The 18,075-nt window shown below is 41.7% G+C and overlaps 1 protein-coding gene across 2 annotated transcripts in view; it reads right to left on the reverse strand.

Moving 5' to 3' along the window:
- Window positions 1-18,075, reverse strand: part of SIPA1L1 (signal-induced proliferation-associated 1 like 1) — a 206,981-nt gene that overhangs the window by 34,637 nt on the left and 154,269 nt on the right. The window contains exons 11-14 of one of the 2 annotated variants that reach the window (XM_006884722.1): window positions 17,800-17,924; window positions 15,429-15,491; window positions 14,872-14,990; window positions 7,395-7,837 (exon numbers count right to left, since the gene is read on the reverse strand). In XM_006884722.1, coding sequence (XP_006884784.1) covers window positions 7,395-7,837; window positions 14,872-14,990; window positions 15,429-15,491; window positions 17,800-17,924 — 750 coding nt within the window. The remainder of the gene's footprint in view (window positions 1-7,394; window positions 7,838-14,871; window positions 14,991-15,428; window positions 15,492-17,799; window positions 17,925-18,075) is intronic. The other variant, XM_006884723.1, reaches the window with a different exon arrangement.

An 18,075-nucleotide genomic window follows, 5' to 3' on the forward strand; every position in this document is an offset into this window, starting at 1 on the left:
GGACAGAACAAGGTTCAGATCTTTTGTTCACAGGGTCGCTGTGAGTCATACTTGATGGCACCTAATAACACCACCACCACAAGGATGCTATGATCTAGAACGGACTCAGTGGCATATAACAAGAACAACAACATACAGATAGGACAGTGGTTAGCACACTCAGTTGAAAAGTTAAAGGTTAGTGGCTTGAGTCCCTTGAGAGGTGCTTCAGAAGAAAGGCCAGAGCACCTGCTTGTGGAAAGCCAGCCACTGACAACCCAGGGAGCTCAGCTCTATTCTGACTCACACAGGGAGTTGCCAGAAGTTGAATGTGATTCAACAGGAAGTGGTGTGCTCTGGTGGCCTAGTGGTAAGAAGCTGTGTTCCAATCCTAAAGGCATGCAGTTCAAATCCACCAGCCACTCTGTTGGAGAAAGATGGGCAATCTCCTCCCATGTGATTAACTGTCTCTGAAAACCTGCTGAAAGATCAGCTCTGAGTTGGTTCTGACTTGATAGCACAGAACAGAGTAAGAGGGCATGGGTGGAGTAGTCTGTAGCAAATTGTGCTCTGTTGTCACTGGGGTTTCGAATCCACCAGCTGCTTTAGTAAAAGAGAAAGGCAGGCAGTCTCCCCTCGCTGTGAATGGCAGCCTTCAGAACTGATGGAAGGCTGCTGCGAGGCAGAACTGACTTGATAGCAGCAAGTCTGGATTTGAGACCAAGTTAGAATCAAGAGCATCTTTTAAGAGCAGATTCAGCCTTGCAATAATAGATGTTGCACTTTACAAAAGAAAAAGAATAATTTCACCTTATGGAGGGCAAAGTTTGCAGAAATAAGACATTAACTATTGATTATGAAAAAATTCTTAGGAAAAAGAAACTGAGAGAGGAAACTGTTAGATGAAGACAACAGAGTAACTTCTAAATAAAGAAGGGAAAAAACCTTATACTTGTTCACACATACAGGGTGCCAAAGTGGGCAAAACTAACTCATTGATGGCGAGTCAGAACAGACTCGTTCTGATCCTCCAGCTGGTTTTCAGAGGCTGTAAACTGCATGGGGAGAGACTACCCATCTCAAACTGCCTGCCTTTGGGCACAGGGAACAAAATTAAACACACTACTGCTAATACACAAACGCACCAGCTTTAACACAGACACAAAGGCAAGCATATACAGACAATCCAGTATGTTGGAACAGCTCAAAGCATTCCTTAATGTTCAGTGTGGACTAAATGTAAGAAAATCTCTCTTTTCCTACTCTCAAGAAATATCCAGCACAAATATTTATTAGGTTGACCAGAATAAGTTCATTTATACTGTCCTCAGAACAGAGCAAGAAAACATCTGGTTCAAAATCAGGAAAGGAGTGCCTCAGGGATGTGTCCTGTCTCCATACCTTTTCAATGTATTTGCAAACCAGATCATTTGGGATGCTGGGCTTTATGAGGAGGAATGTGGCATCAGGATTAGAGGAAGACTAATCAACAACCTCCGTTATGCAAATTACACAATCTTGCTTGCTAAAACTGTGGAGCACCTGAAGTGCTTGTTGCTGAAGGTCAAGGACTGTAGTCTTCAATATGGATTGAACCTCAACATCAAGATGACAAAGATTTTCACCACTGGGCCAACTGGCAGCACCATGACAGACTAAGAAAAGACTGAGATTGATTAACAATTACAGCTTGCTCGGCTTCACAGTCAACACTGTTGGCAGGAGCAGACAGGAAATCAAAAGACGAATTGCACTGGGAATCTCTGCTGTCAGGATCTCTCCAAAGTACCAAGAAGCAATAATGTCAGTTTAGAGACTAAGGTGTGCCTGATCTAGGCCATGGTCTTTGCTATTATTTGTTATGCATTAGATATCTGGACAATGACTGACGATGACAGAAGAATCAATGCCCTTGAGCTGTGGTGTTGGAGAAGAGGGACTGCCAAGAAAATAAGTAAATTTGTCTTAGAGAGGGTGAAATCAAGTTTCTCCTTGGAGGCTAGGATTTTGAAGCTCCGTCTAACATCCTTTGGGCACGTGGCCAGGAGGGTCCAGTCTTTAGAGAAGGACATCATGCTTGGAAGGGTGGAGGGATGGCACAGGAGAGGAAGACCCCTCGAATGAGATAGATTCACACAATAACTGGGCCGTGGGTTAGGTGTATCAGTGTTAGTGCGACTGGCTCAGGACAGAGCAGGCTTCAAAGCTGTTGTTTACACAAAGTGTCATGAGTCTCAGGCAACTGGACGGCACATAACAACAATATACTCAAATGATAGCAAAAAGCTCAGATTATACTGAATTACACTGACTACTATGGGGATGCACTTTTCTTGGTACCAGATACTGACCAAGTGCAAAAGGACAAATATTGCATAGTGCCACTGTTGTAGAACAGGACTGATATTAGGGTTGGGGTGAGACGGAGAAAGATTGGATAAATTATGGATACTGCATTGAAACAGATGAGATAGGGAACTGTTTAGAAGTAATATATGATTGGGTTTTATGGTTATGACAAGAGTCCAGAGTGAAGGCTGCATAGTGGAGAATACTCGGGGGGTGGGGTGGGAGATTGTATGCCAATAAAAGAATTTTTCTTTGTCTTTTTTTTTTAAATTTTTATTATTATTGTGTGTGTGTGTGTGTGTGTGTGTGTGTGTACTGTCAAATCAGATCTGACTGGTACAGGAGGAGCTTGCCCCCTCCTTCTCCAGCAGAGGATCTGGTGGATTGGAACCGTGTACGTCTGGGACTGCAGTGCAGATTCTTGCCACTAGGCCAACCAGAGCTCCCTACAATAATTTTTTTCTTTTACTTTCCAAAGAGAAGAGTGAATTGGGGGGGAAGGGTGGGCAGGGAGAAAAATGCAACAATGAATGAATGAAAATCCAAAGTCTCTGTAAACGTTCACTAAAATTAATAAAAAAAAGAATATAAAAAATATTGACCCACATTTGCATCTAAGCTGTTGGAAAGGCATTCCCTATTATATATTTTTTTTAATTTTTAAAAATCTTCTATTGACACAGCTTTATTAAAAATCAAGTTGTACAATGGCTTTACGTACATAAAAGAAGTTTATATACATTAAAGCACTACGGATCCATGCAAATATTGATCTACATTTTTAAAAAGCTCTGAAATGCAGTAAGTTTTCTAGATGAGTCAGAAGTTAAGGATTTATGCTACTTTAAACAGGTTCATTATTAAGAGCTTGGAATCATCAGAAAGAGGGTGGAAACATTAAGGAAGAAGTTACCTGAGCACCTCTTTTGTTTTCTGAGTACCTATTATGTGAACATATTGGGTGGGAAATCCTCTTGCAAGAGAAGGCAGCAAAAAAATCCCACAAACCTCAAACCAAACTAATAGCAATTTAGAACCAACTCTGAGCAGACGCTCCAGTGGGTTTGCAGAGACCGTAAGCTGCATGGGAGGAGAGTGCCTACCTTTTCCTCTCAAGAGCAGCTGATGGATTCGAACTGTCTGCTTTTGGGTTGGCAGTGTAACTCCTTACCCACTAAAGCCATCAGCGCTCCCCTGATTACTTATAAGTGGCTACTACTACCTGACAACACAAAGGGCTCTGTGCTTGCCTATGGGAAGCAAGAGCAAGCTGTGACATAAGCAGATGGCTGCTAAAAGAGAAAGTGTACAGAAGGGGGGGACACACAAACCAGGCTGACATAGTATGGAACAGAAGACACATCTGTGTGTAGTTATGAGAGCCAATTTCTATCTTTTTAATTCCATACACTGCAATCAGCTCAATAATTCCATACACTGCAATCAGCTCAAAGGCAACTGGTTTTAAATCTAAGGTGTCAGGTGAGAGTTGTGCTGGTAACCTAAAGGCAACAGGTTCAACTGCAGAAGGACAGGAAATGTCCTGTGCAATTTACAGCCTCTGAAAACACGCTGGAGGGTCAGCTATGACTGACTCAAGGTCAGTTGACTCTGACTCAAAGTATTACTCTTTAGCTCAAAAATGTAAACTCACTGCCCTTGAGTCAGAGCCTCTGGGTAAGAAGCACAATTCCCCATGAACCTGCCACCAGAACTCGCTTGTTCATCAGTAGGACTACATAAACTCACATTCACCGTCAATGGACAGATTTCTACTCGATGACCTATCACGTTTCTGAGGTTGTAAGTCTTTAGGGAGGAGATGATCCATTTCTTTCCTCACAGAGTGACTGGCACATCTGAAACACTGCCCTTCAGTTAGCAGACTGTCATGCTGTGTACTAACGCTATCAGGGACCCTGCAGCAGCAATAGAGATCCTCAAAGTTCACAAAGTGGCAAGGCTAGAACTCAGAATCACGACCACCACAACAACAAAAAAAGGAAGAAGTTGGTGAGCACGTTCTAGAACTGGAGCTCTCTCATGTCTCTTATGCTTACCAAAAACATTACTTGACTGATCCATTTTCAGAGCTGAAAGTGTTCACAGCAATTACAACAAAAAGGAAAATCTCTCCTTAAATGTTTACGCTTCATAGAAAATATTCAGACACTGCTAGGAACAACATTTAGCAGCAATTAATATGTATTTTTAATTGTAGAAGCTATTGGTGTGCCTGGCTTCTCTTACTGACAGTTGAATATAACAATCCTGTGTAATGAACAACCTACATTAATGCAGTTCTCACGGGTGCCACAAAAAACCTGTACAATCATCAACAAGGAGATGGAGGACAAGAAGGGGTGGGGATGGAGCCCAGTCAGAACTGTGTGGTGGAACATAATCACTATAATTTGATTTTTGTCACAGAGTCCCAGGTACAAGCTCTTGTAATGTGCTGTCAAGAGATCTCCGCATTAATTACTGTTCCTGTCTTCAGAGGACACAAACACTCTAATTTGCAGTGATTTTAGCTTCTCTAGCAATGTACATTTGGTGGCCGAGCCCCCCTTTTGCTCCAGAAAAAAGCAGGCTGCTACATCTCTGGTTTTCAACTCACTATGCCAAGATCAACAGAATGAGCTCACTCAGCTTCCAAGTTTACCAGAGTCTAGAAAGGAATGTCCCTCGGCCACCTTCCCTGAAAGGCCACATTCTTTTCTTCTCTAGTAAGTTTTGTTTTCAATAGAAGTAATTTCTAAATGATAATTTAAATGTTTTCTGCATGGCCAGATTGTAACAGGACATATGGACAATCCCTTCAGGCCTTCAGGCAGACTAGTCAGCAAATTTAGACAATGCAAGTCCAGGTGCCTAATCTCAGGGGGCTTTGCAGATCCCATGGGATTTGTCAGATAATGGCGCCATCACATTCTTTTTGCTTATTATCTCAGGTCAGCTCTTTTCACCTTCCTCCCTGGCTGATAGCTCTATTCTAAATAAGATCTCTACAACTGACTGCTTCAGCCATGAAGTTAGGCTAGAGACCTAGCTTTTAGATGGGATGTTATTCTTAAAAAACCCCTTTCCACAAAGCTCCCTAAAAATACCAAGGAACTATGAGCCAAGCTAAAACCTGAAGCTAAAGATCATTCTGATCTGAAAACCACCCTAGGCCAATGCATGCCCCATCACCAGGGAGGTGGTGTGGCTTGCCAAGCAGTAAACAAATGCCACAATTCTTTGTCATTCAATTCTAGGTCTGTATTATATTTATATATTTGATGTCTCACTTTCTGCTTTGTTTTCCCTAATATTCCCTTAATCACTCAGATCAAACATTACATTTTCTGAACTGGGGAAAGATAATTGATGCCTGGAATTAAAAAATACAGAGGCTGCTTCTCAATTTCATTTGGGGTCATAACCACGCTCATTACTGCAGTGTGAGATATAAATGGGAGGAAATCTCTTGCTATGCCTCCTGCCAGTCACAGATTTAAAAAAGAAGTAAAAAGATCAATACTTTCATCAGTAAACACACAGATATGAGGTGCGACCTGAGCACTTGAAAGCCAAATGAAGTCGAAGATTTTTTCTCACTAAGGCTAAGGATTACTGACAGATTGTTGCTGTTGTATACCGTTGAGTTGGAATAGACTCATAGCTGACTCTCCAGTAGGGTTTTCAGATGCAGTCAATCGCGTAGGAGGAGACTGCCCATCCTTCTCCTGGTGGCCTCAAACTGAGTGCCTTTGGGACTGCAGTGCAGCTTCTTGCTACTATGCCACCAGAGATTATATGCCTGGATTTCCTGAATTCCCATTTGAAAATTAAAACTAAGTGTCTACTATTTTTTTAAGGTATAACAATAGAATGGCTACAGACCAATGCACACAGGTGACAGATGACTGACAGAAGCAAAGGTTCAAGGGGAAGGTGCCACAGAACTTAGGGGGCCCCCAGAATGGTTTCTTCATCAAAGTAAGAACTTTGTAACAGTTTGGATTTTAGGCTTCAATCTAAAACAGGAAATGAAAAAACGGCATTTATTTTTTGTAGCAGGCTCATCTCCAAGGATACCGGGAACGTGTGCTCTTTATTATTAAAGGTAGATTAGATGAGATGAGTCTAATTTTAGCCACAGTTTCCTGTTGGATACTTCCCTCTCCCCCTCACCATCAGGAACCAACTGTTGAGGGGAAAGTTAGCATGCAAACGATGGTAAGTGTATTATCTCAAAGAGGGACAGTGCAAAAATGTATTGAACATTAAAAATAATGCCAAGTCAGTTTCAGGAAATAGATTTTAAAAATAAATTCAATTATTTTTTTTTTAAAGATCTTCTGAAGACTGCCCCATTCTACGTTCTCTTTAACTTGCAAAAAATAACAATTACAAGGAATGTTTTCCCTCTGGAATTCTGGTATGCAATTAAGAATGCTTAAAAAGTAAAAAACAATTTTACCAAGAATATATCTCATAACAAAATTAAAATAATAACTCATGGGCAGTAATAAATTGATAGTAACAAAAATAAATCTGCAAACTTGTTTCATAATTTGAAACAATATATGAGGATTAAGGGAGTTGATTCCAATTTATGGCCACCCTAAGTCTTAGAATAGACTGAACTCCACACAGTTTTCTTGGTCTGGTGGCCTAGTGGTAAGGAGCTGTGCTGCAATTCCAAAGGCACACGGTTCAAATCCACCAGCTGCTATGTGGGAGGGTGATGGGTAATCTCCTTCGGTGTGATTTACTGCCTCTGAAAACTTGATAGAAGGTCAGCTATAGGTTTGGTTCCGACTCAACGACTCACAGCAACAGTATTAACAGAAGAAATTTCCCAGGCCTTTCAAATCCGATAGATGGGTTTGCTCACTAACCTTTAAGTTAGGAGTACTTAACCCTCTGCACCACCCAAGAACTTCACTGGCAGTCAAAGTTCACCACATGAAAAGCCTCCTTCCTGCATAAATTACTGACCAATGTACAGGCTGAGGCCAGCATATCAGACTTGGGAGCGGGCCAGGACTCAAGCAGTAGCATGAAAGGGCAGTTACCTTGTGTGGGAAGCAGCGTCATTGATGCTGAAAGTGCTGTTCTCCCGCGTCAGAGGGCCCGAGCCTAGCTGACTCTTGCTGTGGATATCCAAGCTCAGGGAAGACTCTGCTTTCCGGTCCATGCCGTGGCTTTCTGCCTCTAACGTCCGGTCAGCCAGGGAGATGACTTCACTGGAGCTGTGCCAGAGGGGTGCCACTTTCTCCTTGCTGGGTCCTGAGCGAGGCGAAGACGTGGCGGCCCCCAGGGAGGCTGTGCTGCCGTGGCTGGGGCCATAGGAGGTGGTGTCGATGCCGCTGTCCGCAGAGGTGCCCTGCAGATAGTTATAGCTGCTGAGTTCGGACTCAGTGCGGTCCCCATCATACCACTTCTCATCACTGTGGGCGCTCGACGCGTTGCTGGAGAGAGTATTGCTACTGGAGTGGCTCGAGTAGTGGCTATCAGACTGAAAGGGAACGAGGATTTACTTAAGTTCAAGTTTTGCTTCTTGAAACCAGAGAAACATACTAGGTAAACAGTATCACAGTGTCTGTCTGGTTACGGGGTTCTCAAGGCACAAAAGGTCTGATGACAAACAAAATGTCAGACAGGAGGTACCTGGTGGACTGCTAGTGAGTCTGGAGGGCAGAGAACATAGGGAATGTGTCACAGACTCCACCATTCACTACTTGACATACACCAAAGTCTCAATAACACTGAGATAACTTTCATAAGAAAAAAAATGATTGGTATTTAAAATGTCCTTAATATCTTTGTCTTAACAGTAAAAAAGAAAATACTTCAAGGAATTAATAATGAAAGTCCGCTTCACTAAGGAACAACAATTTCCTAAAATACTATGTAATATGCAAGTTTAGAGAGCATTACCCTCAGTAAAATAAGTCAGCCTTTTAAGGACAAACACTGTGTTAAGATCATTGTAAAAAAACAGAAGGATAACTGAGCAAGATGTATATAAATGTTCAACAGGGGAAGGGAAAAGAGGAAGGGAGGATGGAAAACAGGATAGAGTGGAAATCACTTGGATAGCAGAAGTTAGAGGGTGGATGAGGTGGTGATGAGAGAACAGGAAAGATTCACAGGGACTTGAAAAGTTGGGGTAATAGGCAGAACAACAGTAGTTAATTATATAAAATACAATGTACACGGATGATTGTATAAAAAATGTAAATGAACAATTGTTTTAAAACACAATGTGATAAGAGATTGAGACTGTTGACAATTTCAGTTTACTTGTTTCTACAATCAACACTGTTGGCACCAGCACTCAGGAAATCAAAAGACGAATAGCATTGACAAAATTTGCTGTCAAAGACCTCTCCAGAGTACTGAAGAGCAACAATATCAGTCCTGAGACTAAAAGGTGCAGATCCAAGCCATGTTTTTCACAATTACTTGCTATGCCTTAGAAAGCTGGACAATGACTAAGGAAGACAGAACAAGAATTGATGCCTTTAAGTTGTGATGCTAAACAGGTCTGTCCTGGAGAGTGTGAAACCAAGTTGCTCCTTGGAAGCAAGAATTTTGAAATTCCCTCTCATATACTCTGAGCATGTAGCCAGAAGGGACCATCACTGGGAGGAGAATGTATGTTTGGAAAGGTCGAGGGACAGTGCAGGACAGGAAGATCCTGGACGATAGGGACTGACTCGGGTTATAGATGGGTAGAGACAATAAGATTGGCTCAGATAGGGAAGGCTTCAAGAGCTATTGTACATAGGGTTGCTATGAGTCACATGGTGCCTTGACAGCACTTAACACCACCACCACACATGAAACACAATGTATATGAATTATTGTATGCAAATCAATAAAAAAATCAGAAGGGGAAAAAAGAATGCTTGACTCTAAAAGTAAATATGGTAGTAAAAGAGTAAGCAGAACAGGCTGATCATAAAATTTATCCTAAAGAGATCTCTTCTCCTTTTCACACAGCACTTTTGTTACTAGATAACTTTCCGAGTACTGCCTTTCCAAAGGATGCTTTTAACACAAGTGGTATGTACACAGAGGCAGTGAGACAATTCAATGGGGAAAGAGTAATCTTTTCAACAAATGCTGCTGGGACAACTAGATTTTCATATTCTAAAGAATGAAGCTGGAGTTCTACTGAATATAAAATTAAGCTCAAATGAATCAAAGACCAGATGATACAGCTAAAATCTAGAAAACTCTTAGAAGAAAACATGTTCTCATGACCATGAGTTATGTAATGGTTTCTAAGACGTAATACACCAAGTGAAACAAACAAAAGAAAAAAAATTTGGATTTCATCAAATTAAAAACATCTGTGCTTTTAATGATATACTCTAGGAAAAGTGAAGACAATTTAAAAATGTGAGAATATGTGTCTTGTATATAAAATATATAACAAAGTCCCACAGCTAAATGATGAAGACAAATAACTCAAAGAAAAATGGACAAAGGGCTTGAGCAGATATTAAGAGGTTAAAGATATGGACAATGAAAAGCATATGAAAAGATGTTTAACATCATTAGTGATTAAAGAAATGCAAATCAAAACCATAATGGGATACCACTTTACACCCACCCATGAAGGCTATAATCAAAGAGGCAGACAATAACAAATTTTGGCGAGGATGCAGAGAAACTGGAGCCCTCACCCACTGAGGTAAGAATATAAAGTGGTGCAGCTGCTGTGGAAGGCAGTTTGGCACTTCTTCAAAACATTAAACCTAGAGTTACCATATGATGCTGCATTTCCACACGTAGGTATACACCAAAGACAGTTAAAAACATGTGTTCACAAGAAAACTTTCCCATGGTTGCTCACTTATAATAGCCAAAAAGCAGACGCTGCAATGTCCATTAGCTGATGAATAGATTAGTAAAACGTGATTTTTCTACTTAGGAGAATACTGTTTGTTGTCAGGCACTGTTGAGGAAGAATTGACTCACAGCTGACTCTCCAGAGGGTTTCAGAGGCAGTACACCTTTCAGGGGGACAGCTCAACTTCCTCCCATGGAACAGAGGGCAGATTCAAACTGTGTGCCTTTGGGATGGCAGAGCAATGCCTTACCATTAAGCCATAAGGAGCCGTGGAGATTATTACTCAGTCTTAAAAAGGAATGAAGTACAAATGTATGCTATAAAATGGATGATTGTTTAAAACATGCTAAGTAAAATATGTCAGAAAAGGCCCATTATTTTGATTCCTTTTGTATAAAGTGTCTAGAAGAGGGAAATTCACAGTACAAAAAAGGAGATTAGAGGTTATAGCAATAATGTTCTGGAATTAGACAGTGGTGGTGCTTGATCAAAAACTTGTATGTACATTGTTATTTTTTGTGTACTAAAGAGTTGCAACTAACCCATAGCTGACCCCCTGGCAGGTTTTCAGAGGCAGTTAATCACATGTGAGAAAACTGCCCATCTCTCTCCTACAGAGCAGATGGTAGATTCAAACCATGTGCCCTTAGGATTGCAGCATAGCTTCTTGCAAAATATCATAGCATGTGAATTATACACATCTTAATTAAAAAATGGATACAGAACTCTTTCTTCATAGTGGCTTCAATCAAATTTAGCTCAATGCCTCTGAGTCAGAACCAACTCATCCTGAGCTCTGCACCGGGTGTTTGAGACTGTGAATTGCACAAGAGGAGATTGTTCATCTTTTTGCCTTAGAGCAGCTGGGAGGGTCCAATCCTCAGAGAGGTCCAGCCTCAAATTCAACAGTTAGTGGATCTGCCTACGACCGCGCGTCAGACCTCCTGACAAAGTGGCTTCACCAAAAAATTCAATAGTTGCATCCATACTTAATATGCGGGGGGGGGGATAAAGAAGACATCAAAATATATCTGAATGAAAAAAAAAAATAAAGAGGCAGGAAGTTGAGATATTTGTTGGATATTAAGGGGCGGGGGAAAGAAGGAGCTCTGGTAGCCTAGTGGTAAGAAGCTATGCTGCTTAATAAAGGCATGTGGTTTGATTCCACTAGCTGCTCCTCAGGAGAAGAATGGACCATCTCCTCCCATGTGATTTAATGCCACTGAAAACCCGCTGGAGGGTCAGCTACGAGTTGGCTCTGATTTGATGGCACACAACACGCTCTGGGGCACAGTCTGTAGAGAGTGGCACTGCAAACTCACAGGTCGCACCTCTCTGTGGGTGTAGAGTCCACTACAGGCGAGCTCTGAGAGGAAGACAGGGATGTGCTCCTGAGTGAGTCACAGTCTCTGAAAAGCCCCTACAGGGTCAGCTATGAGCTGGTTCCAATTTGACCACAATGAAGTTTTCTAATACAAGAAAGAGACTTTTCAAGAGTCTTTTCAGTAACTTAGAAGTTACATGTGCTGCAAACAAAGATGACTGTGATAAAGAATCTGCTGTGAGTAGAGCTTGTCAACTATTTCAAACCTAAAACCTCACTGCCATGGAGTGAATTCTGGCTTGTGGAGACCCCACAGGATGAAGAAGAGATGGCTCATAGGGCGTTAAAAGCTGTAAATCTAGGCAAGAAGACCACCTTTCTCTTGCAGTTGTGTGGTTCAATCTTCTGACCATTTTGTTTAGCAGCCAAAAGACTTAACTCCTGTGCCACTGCTGTTGTTAAGTACTACTGAGATGGAACCGACACACAGCTGGCCTTCCAGAGGGTTTTCCGAGGCTGCACCACTGAACTGGAGTCGACTCGTAGCCAACCCTCAGTAAGCTCTCAGAGGCCGTAAACTGCATGGGAGGAGATGGACATCTTCCTCCTATGGAGCAATTGGTGGATTTGAACCATGTGCCTGCCTCTGAGCTGGCAACACAGCATCTTACTATGGGGCCATCAGAACTCCTTTTTTTCACGGTAGCTCTAGACAGTAAGAATCAAGCAAAACTTCCAGGTGCTTCTGGGAGACCACACAAGAAGGGAAGCAGTGTTTTAACTTCTAGCTTTTCGCTCAATGAAGTGAGACTCTGACACATTCAACAGCAACCTGAAGGATTTGGACATCTGTTATCTTGAAAAGCTTTACCGAGATAAACATCCTTTGGGCAAACTTAAGTCTGTTTGTTAATTCTGACACATGGCTGTTTGTTCCAGTTCTTCTTCTGTAGCCTACCCCTCCTTAACTTCTCTTCATGGGCTCTCAGCTGGAAAATTTTCAAAAAAGATCTTCCAGATAGCAATTTATAATTTCCATAATTCAGTGCTTGGTATTTTTCCCTCCGGACAGGTTCAGTCTAGGGCACAAATGGGGGCAAAAAACTCAAAATTGTTTTTAAAGAAAACTCATGGTCAAAAAAGCTGTATTTTTGGCAAGTTTTTCTTCCCTTCCTCTTTGAGGCACCCAAAACGGATATTCTCTTACCAAATCTTCTTAAGAAAGGACTTACAGATAAATTTTCTTAGAAAGGAAAAGTAAAACCAAAATGGTGATGTTACTGTGTCAGGCTTCCAGGTGATAGTAAGAAAATGGCTTTAGGAACATTACCCTTGGGGAGCTTTTACAAGAAGCCATTTCAGCTATAAGACTAGGAACTCTGGTTCCTATCAACGCAACTGTTTTCTACCTACAATGCAGTGGCCACTGACGTACGGATTCCTATCATTCATCTTCCTCTAAGGTGCTTTATACAGTGGTGTGAGTGAAGAATCATGATATGCCCTGGACTGTAAATGAACAAACAAATCTGTCTTGGAAGCAGCACAACCAGGATGCTTCTCCAAAGTGAGGATGGTGGGACTTCGGCTCACATACTCTGAGCATGTCACAAGGTGGCCAAGTCCCTGGAGGAACACATGAAGCTTGATAAAGTAGAGGGTCAGTTAAAAAGAGGCTGGGCCTCAATGAGAAGGACTGATTCAGTGGCTGCACAAATGGACGTAAGTAAAGCAGAGATAGTGAAGATGGCCCAGGACCGAGCAGGGCTGCACTCGATTGAACAGGGGGTTGCTCTCTGAGTTGGAACTGATGCAGCAGCATCTAATATAATTCTCAGGGGAGGATGAAGTCATAGCAGGGGACTGCTATACTGGGACTAACAATATAAAAATTACTAAGACTAAAGAATGTACTGTGTTTCACCATAAGATTATCTTTTTTCTTTAAGACTGCATAAGACTCCAGAAGATCTACCAGGTCAGGTGAGGCATTAATAATTATTACCAGGGTGGCGGATTTTACCTTTTGAGTCTACCAATGCTTCTGTGCTTTCACCTTCAATGAGCTTTAAATGATGACACGTGTGATAGCATTAGGTAAGAGCCCTAGAGCACGCAGCAGGGAAGGGGAATCCACACAGTAGTTGATAATCTATCACATCTATCACTTGTGCTGTATGTGAAATCATATTTCCACAACAAACTTCATTCCATGGTGTCAAATGCAGGGCTTGTAATATACAGTGGTGCACTCTTTCTAGATTTTTGGAACTTTAAGATTACTTTCTCTAGATTAAAATTGGAGTACACTCAGGAGCAAACTGGTCCATAACTGGAAACCACAGCTGTCCGATGGGAGAAAGGTGGTAGTCTACTCGTGTAATGACTGCAGCCCTGGCAACCTTGTGGAGCAATTCTACTCCGTCTGAATTGGAACCAACCAGACAACAACAGGTTGGAGCTTCCATTGGCTTTCCTCATTAAAACTTCCCTGAGCATTTAACACACTGCTAATATGAAATGCATTCTCTTCTCATACTATAAAATGACATGATAAACATACAATTCAGTAGACAAACCGAGAAAATCAACTGCATTAAAAAGGAACATGATAACTTCTACCTGTAAATGATAAAGTAATTATATATGATAAAGATATATGTGTTCTGTGAGAGAAGGATGGGCAATCTCCTCCTGTGTGACTGCTGTCTCTGAAAATCCGTTGGCGGGTCAGCTATGGGTCGGTTTGGACTCAACATTACACAACAACATGTAAACACAGAGGGAGTTCCAGTGGCCTAGTGGGTAAGAAGGCACACTGCCAACTCAAAGGCAGACAGTTCAAATCCATCTGATGTTCCAAGGGAGGAACATGGGCACTCTCCTCCTGTTTTATTTATAGCTTTTGACACCCAATGAATGGTCAGCTATGAGATGATTCTCACTCTGATAAATAATAACAACAACAACAACACAAAAAGGCATAAAAATGCATTCTGGCATGAAAAAAAGCAGCAGCTTATCTATCAAGTTTGCAACTATATAAGCAAATAAAATGCATTTCTAGGGCATTTCAATTCCTGGCATTTTAGGATTGTTTATGACTGAAACAGAGGGTTTCATACCCGGATCACCCAGAGGGTGGAGGTGGCAGGTATATACCACTAAAGAATTACAGCTGATCTGAAAACCTCTTTAATACCTTAGCTATGGGCATTCAGGGAATGCCTGGTCTCTGAGAGAATGACATCCTCTTTGAACATGCTAAGGAAACAGTGGTTGGCCCTGGACCATTTTCGAGCTGCGAGGAAGGCACGCACACTGCTAAGAAGCTACTGATTTTACCATTTCAGAGCTCACTTACGTGTCCTTGCTTGTTTGGAGACAAGTGAACCACTGGATCCTGACGCATCAGCCTCCCGCTGGGGCTTTCTCGGAAAGTTGGCAGGACCTTTGACACTGCTGGGAGGTGGCAGGTTGGCTCTGCAATACAGCACAGGACATTATGATGCAGGCACTGGATGGCTAGGAGCACATGGTGACAAATGAAGACGGCTTGCCACTGCATTTTTCAGTTCACTGGCCAGCAAACTCTGAATTTTAGCAATAAGCTTGTTGCGTTTACACAACAGACAGCATGTAAGAAATTAAGTGGCTGATGGATAAAGCTTGCAGCTGGTGACAACGTGTCACATCATACACATTAGCATAGCCAGGTGCCACCAAACCAAAGGCCATGACGCACAACGCGGCAAGAGTTTGGAGTGAACTTTTGGTTTGGGGGAAAGTTTAGAATACATGGCTTAAACTTAGGAAATTCATTCATTGCAAAGTGTGGCTAACCTAGCTTTGTCTACATTACCTAGACAGGCATGGATGCAATCACGCGTTACTTACCATGACACTTTGGAAATATTTTACCTGTATATTCATGCTGCTCGAGGACAAAAGAATTGAAATCCTGAGGTCCTCTATAACTGTAAGCTAAGCACAACAGAAAAGACACACAAGCAACTAGTTTACTTAAAACAATTGCTTCCTTTGGGACTCCAAGCTGGCATTAAAATGGAGTTCCAAAGGTGAAAGAGAAGCTCTTTTTCCTCTTTAACACACCTGTACCTTATAGCAACCATTCTGGATTCTGTGATACCTTCCCTAACACATAAAGGACTGGACAACACACTCTTTGCTCTGATTCTGAGCCATTTCCCGAGGCAGAAAACAAACACCTGAGATAAGCAAGATAAACTCCTCATTTCTACTGTCAGGGGAGATCACTTTAGGTTTGATGTAGCAAAGAGAGGGAGGTCCAGCAAACAAGACTCTTCTCAACATTCTAAGTTGGTGAAATCTAAGTCCTCAGAGAATTTTGTTCTTACAAATTTGAGTGCAAAAAAAGTCAATCCTTACACACTCAATACAGCACACCGAGTAATGAAAACTTAGCAATTTTCTTAAATTCTCTTTAGCATGTTTCATTATCAACTAAGCTCCTGATTGTTTAAGATGTTTCAACTGGGGAAACTTCAGTCATTGCCCTACCAAGCTAGGATATTAAATGTATAAAACATATTGTAAACCTTTGACTTTGGATGGAGAAAGCCCACCATTCACATGTTTGTGGTGAAAATGCTTCTCTGGCAGACTTTTCATTAGGAATCGATTATTTTTAAAAAAGGAAAGGGAACGCTATGCATCATCAAAAGGATGTATTAAATGTAGCAAATGTATGAAAATGTATTAAAAGGATTAATCCATATAAATTTTAGGGTCTTTCGGCCCGAGTGGGATGCTCCTAAGCTAAAATAAGACAGTTTTGTGAGAAAAAATGAATATGGGTTTAAGATGAACCTCCCAATTACCCTTTCCAATCCCAAAATGCATTTTCATGTCTCTTATGACTTAAAGCAAGTGGGAAGTGTGACACTGTACAGTGTACAAAGGCTTTGCTGGCAGCTTTGATCAAAGCCTGCACTGGGAGCCTAAAAAGGTGCTAAAGTCATGCTGAACAAGGGATCCTTTTTACATGTGGCGTTACCATCTCAACGGTATCAAAACATATGGGATTAAAAACATTCTGTCAAGAGCAGCCCAGCAGATTCATACAATCTCAGGTTTTCTGTGTTGGGGTGGGATGAGTGTGGGGATGACAGATGGTTTCAGTACCAAGACACATCGCCGGGAAGTTACTGGAGCAACGTGCATCTTTAGAGCCCAAGAATTACACTGCTCTCCCTCAACGCCAATATAACTCATTCCCATCACCACTCTCTCCTAAATTAGTGGTTAGCACACTTACATGGGATAGTCATGGAAAAAGGACAAAACAACACATTTACAGATAAGGTAAAAAGGGAGCTTTCTGCCCTGAAATGTTTTCCTTTTTAGCCTGAACATATGCTTCCTTCAACCCCACACAGTAATGCTACTAGTAAGAGAAAGGAAAAAAAACAGCCCAAGTTCCAGTCCTTGCATTCACTATGCTAACACCAAATGCCCAAAGCTATTATATTCAAGCGTAACCTTGATCCTTGGAAGGAGGAGTGGCATCCACTTCCATAATAGCTTGCCTCCGGAAACCCTATGAACCTGGAGAGAGGATGAAAGGCACCCAAGTGTCGAGGACTCTCCTTCATAGGGTCGCTATGAGTCACCTGCGACTCGATGGCACTTAACAACAACAAACAACAACCTTGATCCATGGCTAAAAGTCATCATGACAACCAGTGTTACAGTGTCACTGCAGAACCACCCCATATTTAGACTGTAAGTCAGAGACCAAAGGAGGGATTACTGATGAAAATCTTTTTCATCTAGCTGTTAAACACCACTAAAACATTTTCTTAGCTGACAGCTTAATAGTAGAGTAGAAAGAAAAATCATATAATGGAGGAATAAGATTCTAACCAAGCTACAGATGTGACCATTTAAAAAATAATTGTATCTCTTCTCCACTCCATATAGTTTGTTGTTTTGGTGTTTTTAGTTATTTTAAATTCAGCAATAAGAATACAAATGAGCATTTAAACAAGTAAGTAAAACAAACAAGTGGAAAGCAGGTACTCAGGACCATCTGGTAATCCAGCTTTGAATCCTGAAGCGGAAAATATGTCCTTTCTAGTTTTAAACACAGTGTCACTTAAGATTCCCCGACACCCCCCCACCCAAAAAAATAGATTCCCCGGCCCAAGGCTTATTTGTTGTTTTTACTTACAAATACTCTAGAATACTTTGATGATATTGTTAAGAGGTGGCCAGAGTCACCTTGCGGATCCTGGTAAGAGGGGCTTACCTATCTGGTCGGCAATGCTGTCCTCACTCCTTTGCCAGCTGGGTGTGGATTTTCCACTGCCACCAAGATCTGACTGGGTGTTCTGTCTGTCAATGGAAGCTGGGGATCTGCGGCTCATTCCAAACCTGTGGAGAATCCCCCCAACAAAGGCAAGAGTGACTTAGGAAATCTTTCCTTAAGGGCAGGTAGTTCCAGTGGACTATATTCTAACCACATGTACAGCCAATGAACTCGAGTGTGTCACAGATTGTGAGGTTGGCACAGGCTAGGACACAG

The sequence above is a fragment of the Elephantulus edwardii genome, unplaced genomic scaffold (genome assembly GCF_000299155.1).
Source record: "Elephantulus edwardii isolate Elephantulus edwardi_28Jun2011 unplaced genomic scaffold, EleEdw1.0 scaffold00037, whole genome shotgun sequence".
Classification (NCBI taxonomy): domain Eukaryota; kingdom Metazoa; phylum Chordata; class Mammalia; order Macroscelidea; family Macroscelididae; genus Elephantulus; species Elephantulus edwardii.